This window comes from Eschscholzia californica, unplaced genomic scaffold (genome assembly GCF_041429995.1).
Source record: "Eschscholzia californica isolate CP2 unplaced genomic scaffold, dmEscCali1.0.p SCAF_4, whole genome shotgun sequence".
NCBI classification, from domain to species: Eukaryota; Viridiplantae; Streptophyta; class Magnoliopsida; order Ranunculales; family Papaveraceae; genus Eschscholzia; species Eschscholzia californica.
Window position 1 is genome coordinate 27,924,158 of NW_028238461.1, and position 13,376 is coordinate 27,937,533.

Sequence of the window (13,376 nt, forward strand, 5' to 3'; positions counted from 1 at the left end):
AGGTATGGTTGTTATCTAATTTTGACTACTTAAATAAATGGGGGGATTGTTGCGAAAATTAAAAATAATAACAATATGAAGGATTTTTAAATACTATGGTGGAGTAAATTGATCAGAGAATTCATCTTCCGTCATCGAACATGTTGTTAACCAAACTTAATATCTATCTTAATACTAATCTTAATACTAATAACCCTAAAGCATCCTATCTCAGGTCTACTCTGTCAAAACCCCTAATTTCTTCAAAGGCGCAGGCCGCCACTCTTTGAATTCTTTCCGTTAAATAACTCGATGCAAGCTGCTCAAGTTTAACCTAACGGAAGTAATGGTATCTATGGGTCGAGGTTATTCTAAGCAATCCGATATAAAATCTATTCGGATTTAACCTAGGTCATGTTTTACACATAATTGCTTGGCAACATCTTATCGCTTGCAATTATATTAAGCTACGTGTAACAAAGGTTTCCTCCTATTGCGGTTCGAAACCCTAGTTTAGCTAAAGATGTGATTTTAGGTCATCTAACTCATGATATTAAACGAACAAAAATCCAATCCTAAAATATATAAACTGTAAAACATGAATAGTATTAATCGATTAATAATTAAGAGAGGATAATTTAATTAACAACATATTCATGACATAGACTACATCTCTAATCAATGAAATTATTAGCTACTCATATTTGTTCTTGGAATTGAAAATAAAATAGAAGAAGAGTTCAAAGAAATCAAACGGGGATCGAAAACTATTGATACCGACACCGTTCAAAGCTGCGTTTCTTCTTTTCTATTCTCTCTCTCTTGATGATTCTAAGCTGCTACCTCCTCTTTCCTTCTTTCTCTCTTAATCCTTCCAAGTTGCTGCCTTCTCTCCCCCTCTTTCTAGTAGTACCACCGACTTCCCCAAAAACAAAAGAAAAGAGTTGGTCTTTATCTCTTTTTCTCAAAACCCAGGGCACCCACTTTATTTAGTTTTAAATTTGGTTCATTAGTGGAATGTGGACCACACTTCCAAACCCACACTAGCTTTGACCTGCTTGTCTTATAGAATTCAGCTGCTTGGTGTATAAGTAGCCGTGAGCTGCTTGACCCGCAAGCCGCCGATTTCTCATTTTATTTTTTGTGGTGCTCAGAACTTTTTCATACGATGTTAGAATGACGTGATTCTTTCGCCGTTGGATTCTTAATTCAATTCCCTGTAATTTCACGCGAGAAATTCTTCAAATAACTTCTTAACTGTGACGTTAATCAATTCTTCCTTTAACGCGCGTGATTCCACTTCTTTTTCGAGATGTAGCCTGAAACGATACACAAATACCAAAAGTAATGATAATAACGGATAATTCGCACAAAAACTAGAAAATGTGTATAAGAAAATGATAGACAAAACATGTAAATTATGCACCTATCACAATACTGTTTAATTAAAAAGAAAGGAACATTCTTCCATATCTTGTACTTGTTCTTCTTACGTGCCCATTTAGCCAGCTTGTCTGCTTGAGAGTTTAATTTCCTCTTAGTATATTTGAAAATGGTGCTGTCGAAACATTTTTCTATGTCTCGAATTTTGTTGATGTGCACTTTGGATTGCCACTGGATTTGTGCCTGTAATCCTGGAGATGCTTGATGAGGTTGCAGTTGTCGCTTTCAATGATAATGTGTTTGTGTTCATTATCTTTCGCCCAAGTCATTCCTTTGAGAATGGCAATCGCTTCACTTTCTTCGCTATTTCTAGCTTTGGTGTAGGCCGCTGCAGCTTCTATGAATTTAGAGTCCGCATTATGGACGATGAAGTCCGTGCCTATATTAGATTCTACGGATGAAAACGAAGCATCTACGTTAATTTTGATATATGGTGCCGTTGGAGGGATCCATTTTTCTTCGGAGGAAATGTTCTTTTTAGGAGCTTCATTATTTTTTTCCGAGAAATAATTGATCATGTTGATGATTGTTTTTGTTCCAGTATGAGTGTGTTGGAAGCACCCTTCACATCTAGTTTTTCATAGGAACCATAGGATAGTTGCAAAATGAGTGTTATTCTTTGTATTGCACATATGTGCAGAGTTTTGCCATGAGAAGATCCATTCCTTGATGGAAATAATATTTTCCGAGATTATGTTAAATTGGAACCAGACGTTTTTGGCTATGGTACAGTGTAGCAATGCGTGCTCTGTAGTCTCTATTTTCGGGCACATATGACACTGGAAGTTATTACCTATATATTTACCTATACGATCTTTTACTGGTAGAGCATTTGTGCATATTTTCCAAACAAATAATTGTATTCTTGGTATGGTGGCTAAATCCCATATGAAATTCCAGTTATAGTGGGATGGCGTCAAAGTATGGTTTTCCCTTCTAAGGTGATTGTACATGGATTTGACTGTGTATTTTCCGGATTCTGTGAGTATTTATTTCGGTTCATCCCTTCCATGATCAATGGGGATAGTTTTTATTAAGTTTCTTGTAGTATCGTCAAAATTATCAATCAGAAGATTTTCGTTCCATTCATTATTTATGATGAGTTGAGACACTTTTGTCAAGTTTGAGTTATTCTGGTTTGTGATCGGGTTGTTCATGTTAGGAATCCAAATATCCTGCCATATATCAATGTCTTCTCCTGTGTGAACTTCCCAAATGGATAAATTTTTTATTTGATTGAAATTTTTGCAAATGTTTTTCCATAGCCATGAGTGATGTTGTTTCGCAGGGCCTGGTGTATCAGAGTTTGGGTAATACTTAGCTTTCAAGAATTTCACCCACGCTGCCTTCGGTTCCGTTTTTATTCGCCACGCTTGTTTACTTAACATGGCTCTGTTATCAAGATCTGGGATGTGAATTCCAAATCCTCCCAAGTCCTTTGGAAGACAGATAGAGGTCCATGCTTTTGTACATATGTCTTTTGACTTATTCCACCAGAAAGACTTTTGGAGAGTCATGATGCGTTTGCTTACACTTTTTGGAATTACATGTTTCTTCTTCGTGTTTGTATTCTTATCTCTGCCCGTTCTCTTTTGATGTGGATAGAACACCTTGGATAACACCCATAACGTCGTCTAACTTCATATTTAGTCCTTTAAAAGATTTTTCACTAACATTTTGTTCTTTACTTCAGTTCAATTGTATCAGAACAATGTGTTTTCTTATCTTTATGGTAATGGATTTGTTTCAAAAAATGTTTATTAACTAAATTTTTATTCCCCAAAATTTTTTTTATTACTTGAAGCTGCGGCTTTTTTTAAAAAGTGGTTAAACTGTTAAAAATATTTATCATCAGTATCGCACACTGATTTCAAATGATTTTGGAGTGAATATGAAGTAGCAATAGACTAAAAGGAATCTCATCAGTCTTTGAATGGTTTCAAACTGATTCTAGTCCGTGACAGTAAGCAAGATCCAATCCGAAGGAATAAGCATGCCCCCAGCCGGATTACTTTCAGAGGGTCTCGGATTGTGTAGTCCAGAAGACCCTTCGGGCTGGACAGTATTCCTCCACTATCATACAGAACAGTCCAAGAGCAGAATAATAAGATCAGAGTTAGGGCGCCTACTAAAGTCCTTTGGTCAAAATTGATTGACCCTAGTCAATGGTAATCGTCGGGTTCAAATAACCCTCTAAGCCAGGGCGCTTTAGCAGCACCGTGAAATTTGTCAAGCACATAGCTAAAAACCACCTGTCAAATAACTAAATCTGATTCTCATCCAATAAGAAAGCAAATCGAACAGAAAGATTAGAACTCAAAAACTATAAACTGCATCACAGGGAGGAAAGCCCAATGGGTCACATGGTTTTCTCCACTTCGTATCACATTCCGTCGATCTTTCGTCGATAAACAGTAGTCCATGATTAACATGAATTACAATGGTTATGCCGATCTAGGTTTCAAATTTGATACCAATGTTTTAAATAAGAAGACCATCTGTGTATCCTTTGTGAGTTGACTAGCGAAGGATCACCAGTTAACAAAATCTATGATTGTGACTAGTGAAATATTTACGTCAGTGGTTAGTGGAAACTGGTTCCGAGGGTTAAAATCCTGCACATCTAAATGTTTTCATCGTGGGAAAAGTACACCTGGAATTACACGCAATGTACAATAAAAGAAATTCTCGGTTTTACTGACTGCAGTTTGGATTTCATAAAGGAACAAAGTAAAAAAATTATACTACCTGCTAAAACAGTACATTTAACCTTAGTCAGATCATTTCAACTGTTGTAGTGTTTGTGTCTGTATGCTTTGTTTTTCAGTAAGAGATAAGTGGCCTCTCCGAACCTCGCCACCCTAAAAGCATTAAAAGAAAAAGTGTTGATCCTTGTAAGAAATATGTAAAAATAACAATTTATCCAGGTTAAAAACTAATAGAACACAACCTCTTACCAGCTGAAGTCGATGAAGCCAACTAAAATATATCTCAAGTCAGATATAGTTGCTAAAGTTTCTACGTGTATAATGAATGGCCATAGGGCACAAGTACTATATCCCTTTAAATTTGGAATTCGTAGGTTTGAATTGGTGAGGGTGTCTCTTTCCACCAGCCAAACCACTGTCACTTACACTTCCTCCTTCACGAACATTATCATGGGCCTCCGAAAATTCCTTTGACCAAGAATGTAAAGGAATAAGATAGCTATCATCCTTCGAGTTCCTAATCCGCTTCTCGTGGCGCTTAACATTTTCAGATATCTGATGCAAAGTTTCATTTATTTTTGCGATTCCTCGTTCTACTGGCTCTACTACGTGTGAGACTGTAAACTTCATGTCGTCAACCATCTAAACAAACAACATGACCATGAAAACAACTTCAGAAAACTTTCAAAATAAAATTAGCAACAATAAACATTAGAAGTATTAAACGCACAATTTCACCACTTCCAAGAACTACATCCCGAACACTCTGTTGGAAATTTAATCTCTTTTCTCTATCATCAGGCCGAGTGAAGGGCATCCTAGTATACTTTTCACTGTCTCTAACCTCTTCTGGGTCGGGGGGAGTTCCTAGTGATGCGTAGTCATCCATTACAGCAACATTACGCACACATCTATCCCCACGTATATAAGGCTTAGCTGGGAAAACATAGAGATGTACCACTGCAGCAATACCCATCTGCGATGCGTTAAGTACATCAGAAAAAAACTTGATAATAACAGAGTACATACAATATTACCAGATCACATATGTTTATGTATAAATGCCAAAAAGAAACAAGAGTTGAAGCCAAGAGAAACAAATTTCTACCCATTCAATAACTGTTACAGAAAGTCTGAACTAAAGTGAATCAGCTCCCAGCATATTATTAGGAGAAAATTTTAATTGGCACACCAGCAATGAGAGGCTAAAAGAATGTAACAGCAGCACCTGAAGCAAGCAATTTTATAGGCTAACACTTTATAACCAAGATTACAAGAAAGCAATTACTACTACTAGATTGCTGTACAAGTGTACAGAGGGGAGTGTGGAATAGCTCGAGACCAGGCTCAGTCTCAGGGATAGAGCTCCAGACTAGACAGTCACTGAAAAGGCTAAAAGTCTCCAACTGTTGGGTTAAGATATTGAAAGAGAGAGAATCTAGCTTGACAGTAAACCATACAAGATCTTGAGTTTCAGTTTTCCTTTTCACCCATCTCTCTTTCTCTGCTATGACTTCTTTTTTGATTATTTTTTAGCTCAACTTCACTAAAAGTTTGCAGAGGGTTATATTTCCGTTATTTTCCACTTATTAATGCTCAACTGCTAGCTATGCCCGTTTTCATACATTTGAACGATAAAATGAAATATGAGACCAGAATAATATTCAATGTATAATAATGTAATCTTTATGTACATTCAATATAACAGGGGCAATGCTTTCAGTACACCTTATCTGTAACTCGTTTATAACAGCACAAAATCGGGTTAGGATCATAGCCCTAGGTTACTTTCTCTTATGTAAAATGTAAGAATAATCGGATAAAGAACTAATGAAATTAAAACTAACAAACGCTCTTTGGGAAGAAAGGCTTGGGCTTTTTGACGAACATGATACTTATTGTCCTTGGTAAAGATTCTCTTATCTCAATCTAGAAATTCCCTTTTTCAAATAGAAAATTCAGGCTTCAACCAAATTGTGGTAGTAGAATGACATCGTATATAATTGGAAGCAACGCACTTCTGTTAGCAATATCATTTCACTTGTTGGATGTATAAGGTAGCAAAATGTGTGCATGAAATATACCAACTTTTGTCCTTTTTCCACTTACTGTATCTGGTACCCTTGTAACAAATGTCGGATATCGGCACCTAGTACATTTGGCGGATACCAATACTGATCACCGTGTCTATTGGTATTAGATTTCAAAAGATTTCGGTCAAGATGTTCGAAACAAATCAGTTTCACATTTCCGAGGCCACCGAATTAAGATTCAATATGCAATGCCATTATGACTCTTCCAGGAACGCCTTGATAGATTGGTTGGCTTGGGTGGCACCCTCTCCAAGTGATGAATGAATCCCTAGTCCTACAACTTAGCTAGATCATCTCCTTCAAGTGCTTACATGGAAAATCGAGGTCCAATTTTCTTGTTTCCTTTCAAGAGAATTACGTAGCACATGACTCCTCCAATCACCAAGGACTTTGAGATGGCAACTTCACTGAACTTGTCGTGCTCCCGCTCCACCCATCCCATAATGGGACGGGTTTGGATGACGCGCTTAACGGATATGGTAGGAAAGGAATACATAATCTTATCCTGGCAGGATGTAGGACGAGGTCACGGGATCGGGATGTGTTATTGTAATTCTATTGCCCCAATTAGCCCTATTTAATATACGATAAAATATACCTACATAAATTAAGTAAAACTTAAATCCATCTGAATACTGTAACACGTACATACAATTAATTACTCATTACATATTAGTTATAATTATAGCTAACTACAAACTTTCATCATTAGCTTACGTACTTAATTAGCTATCTAATAACGAATAACTTATCAAATATGCATAATTTATTAAATAAATATATTTTAATAAGAATATGTGATTGGAAACCAAAATCCTGATCCAATTAGTATCAGGAAACAAATAAAATTGAAGACCGAAATTACGTCCTGTTAAATAATTGCGATGCTAACTCCCACCCCTTTTCTTGCATACAAGGTGACCCATACCAAACCCCAATTTACATCCCTACATTTACAGTCACTGTTACTCTGAAAACTCAGGAGTTTTAGAAACCAACAATTTCTATTTCTTAAGCATGCATCCAGACAGGCAAAAACGACGGTAAGAATCTCCCTTCATTTAAATTACTCAATAACGAAAGAATTAATAATCATTCCTTACCTCGATGCAGATGATGTAATCTTGAATGCTTGTTTTCAATTGTTGTGCCAAAGACCCTTTAAAGGCTCCCATAGAGAAGAGAAGTGCAACAGCGACACCTTGCCACCATGTCAGGAACACAATTGATTTAAACACTAAGAACTTCGCAAGGGGCTTGATAGGCGCCAACTTATCCTTGATGACAGAGTAAAACTGTATGAGGCAATACAAGGCCCATGTTTGACTGAAATTTAGAACAACTGCTAGATATGGATAGCTGCATGAAAATGAAGATAACAGTAAGAATAAATAGATAATCAATTAGGGCCCAAGCCACTAGTATAAATACAGAAAGCTGCATAAAGTGGGAAGAAATTAGGTTGCTGGATATACAAGAGCAAGAGAGGAAATATTTGCAACAAATACAACATACCCATACTTCCACTCAAACTTCCCTTCTCCATACACCCCAAACAGTTCAAAAACAATTGCCAGTAGGGCGCAAATAGTCTTTAAAATCATCTGCACAAGCAAAGGAAATACTTTCCTAATTAATCATCACGGAGGCCCAGAATTTCGATGCGGATAATACCAATGTGTAATAACACAGTAAGGAGAAACATACATATTGAACAATGCCAATCTTTACAGCATGATAGAATTCAGGACCAAGATACCACTCCCTTATGAAGCAATTCAGTGGGAATGGATGTCTGATAACTCCAACATCATATGCAACTTCTATGAGAGGCATGCTGGAAGTTATTTCATTTTCTGTTTCCATAAACTTAATTGTATTGTCTTCACCACCTATGGAGCAACAAAATTTGAATAAGAGTATTACATTAAGTATCGAAGTTTGAATATGGGAAATTGATGAGATGTACAGCGGAAAGTTCCACAACCACATAGGAAAAGTTTAAGAAATCTTTATATTTGCGGAATACAAGAGTAACACTTGGGACATGCCAAATCACAAGAAAAATCATTCCTTGATATAGTTTCTTTTGCTAATAGACAATGACCAAAAGGACAATCATATGCATACGCCATACTGTAACGAATGGATGACCAAACGAAGAGGTTCGATATCATATAACCCTCGTTTCCTATAAGATTTCAAGAGGTCTTCAAGAACAAGCAGAAAAACATCCCCAAGTATTCCAATCTGAAACCAACAGATGTTTGAAAACGGTACTAACAAGATCTACAATTGTGAATATCTTAAAATTGAATTTTGTAATCTTTAAGGAACTCAGACGACTATTTAAAATTAAAATATGGCTGAGAGCTTACAACTTGATCGAGGAGAAGTTTGTATAAAAAGGTGTCTTAAAAATATAATTAACTTCCATACATGATGTTCAAAATAGTTTTTTTTTTGAAACTTAGAATATGTTCAAAATAGTTACTCATTAAACACTCAGGAAGTATTGCTATATTGGACCAAAAAAATGTAACCGGCACAGGCGTACTGTCAGTTCTTTATGATAAATACAGAGGAAATATTTATATGACTACAAACACCATCTCACCCAAGATATTAAGAAAGAAATCCTGGAAAACAAAGAAAAATGTTTGTGACTACAGCTAATGAGCAGAATAAATGTTATGTCACTAACTCCAATAAAAAATGCCTGCGTACTTACCTCTGCCAGAATTAGATCAAACGAGACAAATGAACAGAAGCAGTAAATGTGAACATAGTTGACTAGACCAGGGCCAAGCCCTCAGCTCGTAAAGTAACTCACCAGTACTCAGAAAAAACTTACCCAGTTATGGCATTTTAGTGTTTTACATTTAAAATTACTTTCTATAAGAAAATTTTATGATTCTATGTAACATAAATACTCTACTGATCAGCAAAACCTAAAGGAGAATCAATTTAAGACAGTGGCATTGCCACATTGGTAAGTGGACAATTATTACAAGAACAAAAGACGAGAAGATGAAGAACTAAATGAAAAGAAGAACAATAAAGCAAAGAGACTCTCAGACCTTTCATAGTGCACAACTGTTCAATAAACGTTAGCTGAAATTGAACTAACTACCCAACCAAAGACCTCGTCAGGAGACTCAGGACACCTTTGTTTTATCATTTGTTGAAACCATGATCCTGTACCACGTACGACGTGTCAATGGATAGCTCAATATTCGATTGGTCTTGTATCTGACTGTTTAAACTTTATGAAAATGTTGTATTTCGAATTTAGACTTGAATATCCATCTGGGATAACATCATTAGAAGCCTAACACCTTCACATTCTTACAATGACAATATCAAAACTCTGGGTTCAGAATTCAAATATAAAATGAGAAAAATGTTGCAATGTAACCATACGCACACGCATATCCACATTCCAAAGCATAAGAGAACAAAACCATAACCTAGTCACACAAAGCCAAAAGCTTATGATGTAGAATGCAACGTGTAGCATCATAGACATCCCTGGGTAGTGAGTCATAAAGAGTCTAAGGACGACATAACTAAGTAATTGCAAGAGAAGCACGATAACTCTTCAATAAAAGTAGCAAAAGTAGCAAAAAAGCAGATTTAAGGTAATCCGAACATACCTAAGCAAGCTATCAAATATCTCTCGAAGCAATACAAAGCAAAAGCTTCGTAACAGTCGCGCATAATTTGACAGATAAATGCAGCCTTTGGGTTCAATAGGGACAAGAACTGTAAAATTGACAATTGGATATTGTTAGTTTTGATGTCAAGAAACTTTTACTATTTGAGCCTACACTAGTATACACAGTACGACTCATCTTTCTTAGTCATTATAATTCAATCTCATAAAGAAAAAACCAAAATTGTTTCTGGTATAGTTAATATATCGTTTCGAGGGCATACCAAAAATAATTATTCACAGGTATTATATTTTATACACTCCCCAAATTTTCTCCCTCAATCCTTAAGTATATAATCCATCCTGACACTTCAGAAGATGAATACACAGAAATGAACAATTATAAAATAGAAGCTAAAAAGGTTTGAGTCATATTTAGTATTAACATTTGTAGCAAAGAACTGGTACCTACCTACCTATTAGAATAATAGGTAAGCTGCATGGTGCAGTATGACATACATAGATATATTCTCAATTAGAATTCTCTCTGACAAATACACTTAACTAAAAGATATTCAATCAACTTAAGAAATAAATCCATATTAAAAGCTCCTTATATCAAAGGATAAACCCCAGGAATGTCTCTAAAATTCGAGGTACCTGTCAATCTTATGACTCTTTTCGAGCATAAAATAATGCCAACATACCAAGTTGTTACCTCCTAAAATAGCGTCGAAAAGCTACAATGAAACTCTTAAGGAAATATAAAAACATTAATACGGAAGTATTCCTAAAATATACTCAAACAATAAACTTAGAATCTTGTGACTCTTTTCGGGCATAGGATAAGTCAAACATAGCAAGTTATGACATCCTAAAAGCTATTACGAAAATTCATGGAACCGATATAATCTCATTCGATGACTCTCCTTGTGGGAGTGGAAGTTGGGCATGGTACCCACCGGCGTAGAACTAATTCCCATTCCAAACAGAAGAGGTGAGAATCAACCCTAGGCATCATCTCGTCCCACGTTCTTACCAAAAGTCCATAATTTTGTTCATTAAAGGCCTAACCTCGTATAAGTTTATAATCCATGGAAAACAAGCATCATCAATTAAACTCACATCACTTACGTATATGGTATACTTGATGAAGGAAAGATTTTTTTTTTGGAATAATTTGATTTAATTGAAAGGGAAAGGAGAATTTACACAGCTAAAAAGGCTAAGAAAAAAGCCAAAAAAAGAATTACAAGAGAGTCATGAAAGCCCCCCAAGAATCAACCATGCCGAAGAATGCTTCATCATCTCATGGTAAATCCATAAGAAGAATTAATTCACCTAACAAAAATTCAAGAATAGATATATGTCCGAAAGAAGGAAACCTTATAAACCTAGATATTTGATTCAGACAATGCTTCAATTTCTAACAGCTGGCTCTATATTTCCATAATAGAAGAATCCCCCACAAATTGTTTGAAGTTTAACACAACTTATAGTTTTATCTGTATGACAGCATGATTAGGACATAGGTATGAGCAAGCCAGTGCTATTGAATACGATAGAAACACTGCTTAATTTTTTTTCTCTTGCTCCACCTAGATTTTGCAAAATGTAATTAGTATTTCATACAAGTATACAACACACTAATAAAGTCAACGAAGAGGTCACCGTACTGATTCCAATGCATAAACAGGCACCATGAGGATAAGTCCAATAAGAAACTTCTGTTCCTGCAATGAGATGACAACCTCAGTATTACAACTTGAGCTAATCAAAGCGCAACAAAAAAATATGACACAAATTCAACAGCCATATTCATAATTATACAATAATGTATATTTACAAGAAGCACAGAAAAATTATACAAATAAATGGGATTATCGGGAGGAACCTCAGGCTGATTATAAGCAGATATATGCTCGAAAATGAGGAAGAATGATATAACAAGCGCAATAAGAACCGATACAGCTGCAGTGAGGATTGGCCAGCTATAGACCGACTCTATCCCAAGGTTGGCAGACCAAACTTTCTCCAGCGGTCTGGAAGACTCGGTCAGCGAAAGAAGAAAAAATAAGAGGCAGAATGTACTCCTCCATGCCATTAAGTAGAACTCACACTACTATATGCTTACTTAGAACATCCCAAAACAGGCCCGCCTAATCCAAAAAGTTATTATCGTAAATACAGAAGTACTAGATTGTTGATTACAATCTAGTTTACTACAACTGTCACAAGTACACTACCCATCAAAAGTTCAATGAACATGCTTTTATAGTTGCTGTCTGGTACTTGCCCAATAAGAGATGTTATGTGGCTCTTATGTAGTATCCAAATAGAGATCAACTAAACACGATACTGAAAAATTTGAGGACCACCTGAAAAGTACAAGATATCCATCACGTCAAAGATATACAAAATATGAGCCGAAAACAAGTACCAAGTCAAATTAGTTCGGAACAAAGAGATGAAGAAACAACGAAACTCAAGTACATATGCAATCATCGAGGTGAAAAATCTTACTGTTATCTATATATATGCCAATCGAATGAAAAGAATAAGCTACTAAACCCTAATGGAAATGTCAAATTGTCCAAATGTAACAGCATAAACCTTAAAAATTAGGCACCATCAATATAATTTACCCATTTTAGTCACTAAACCTTTTATTGCACTTATCTCCAATTCCCAATCCAAGAAACCAAGTAGTAATCGCTTACCATTTTTTACTGGACACTGGTTTCAACTTTCAAAAAGCAGATAGGCATGAACTAAATGTATAAAAAAATCAAAAGAATCCAGTGATTTACGCCAAAACAACAGAAAACAAGAACAAAATACTGGCTGTACAATTAAATCATGTTCAAAATACACAAAGAAGGAGGAGAAGAAGAAGAAGAATCTTTACCTAATTCTCATACCATTAAAAAAGCGTTTCGAATAAGGGTTTTGCCCTAGAGAAGCAAGCGTAGTACAAGAAACGAAGAAGTAGCTTTCTTCAGGAAAAAAAATTATATCAAGGATTTTTTAGATGCAAAAGTGAATTAGGAGAAAAAGAAGGGTGAGATAAATTATGATATGAACAGCTTTTTCAATCTTGGGCTTTGCTTTGACGAGTAGAGAAAGTTGAAAAGAGAAGGACGGTTGGCAAAACAAATTAGTATATTTTTACATAATCACTTTTTAAATTAAACTAAACACAAATAATAAAGGGGAGGTTTTAAAGGCGCCTCCCATAATTGTTATTGGGTCCCGCCCTAGTTTAGTTCTTCCCCGCTAGGTAAATTTAGTTGGACTATCCTTGATTATAGGGCCACAAATCGGTGGATTTGGGCCGAAATTTGCAATAAAATTAGATTCAAGATCCACCAGATTTAACTCTGATGTTTTGATTGAGTTGAAATTGATTCACCCGGAGCGAACTTTGTTACAAAGTCTGGCTCAAGGTTCACCGAATTTAACACCAATGTTGTAAAGTTGAGATGAAACAACAACTTC

General features: G+C 35.8%; 1 protein-coding gene across 3 annotated transcripts; it reads right to left on the reverse strand.

The window, feature by feature from the left end:
- Positions 1 to 4,020: 4,020 nt before the first annotated feature.
- LOC147543984 (organic solute transporter ostalpha protein (DUF300)) lies at positions 4,021 to 13,068 on the reverse strand. Of its 3 annotated transcripts, none has more exons than XM_086634313.1 (10): positions 12,787 to 13,068; positions 11,773 to 12,256; positions 11,555 to 11,611; positions 9,880 to 9,988; positions 7,931 to 8,115; positions 7,739 to 7,827; positions 7,327 to 7,582; positions 4,861 to 5,106; positions 4,380 to 4,772; positions 4,021 to 4,283 (listed from the first exon to the last, which is right to left on the reverse strand). In XM_086634313.1, exons 2-9 carry the CDS (start codon positions 11,980 to 11,982, stop codon positions 4,476 to 4,478), a joined length of 1,449 nt encoding a protein of 482 aa, XP_086490439.1. In that variant the 5' UTR covers positions 11,983 to 12,256; positions 12,787 to 13,068; the 3' UTR covers positions 4,021 to 4,283; positions 4,380 to 4,475. The 3 variants fall into 3 exon arrangements, with proteins under 3 accessions (XP_086490439.1, XP_086490440.1, XP_086490441.1); XM_086634314.1 differs by having other exon boundaries at positions 4,373 to 4,772; XM_086634315.1 differs by lacking the exon at positions 4,861 to 5,106 and having other exon boundaries at positions 12,787 to 13,061.
- Between the last annotated feature and the right edge of the window lie 308 nt (positions 13,069 to 13,376).

Bases quoted from the DNA above. Each gene is read 5' to 3' on its own strand.
- LOC147543984 (XM_086634313.1), bottom strand. From the start codon at position 11,982: ATGGCATGGAGGAGTACATTCTGCCTCTTATTTTTTCTTCTTTCGCTG. The intron at 8,116-9,879 runs GTATGTTCGGAT...GTTGCTCCATAG, and splicing joins ATATTTGATAGCTTGCTTAG to GTGGTGAAGACAATACAATT. The intron at 4,773-4,860 runs GTGCGTTTAATA...TTGTTTGTTTAG, and splicing joins TTCTTGGAAGTGGTGAAATT to ATGGTTGACGACATGAAGTT.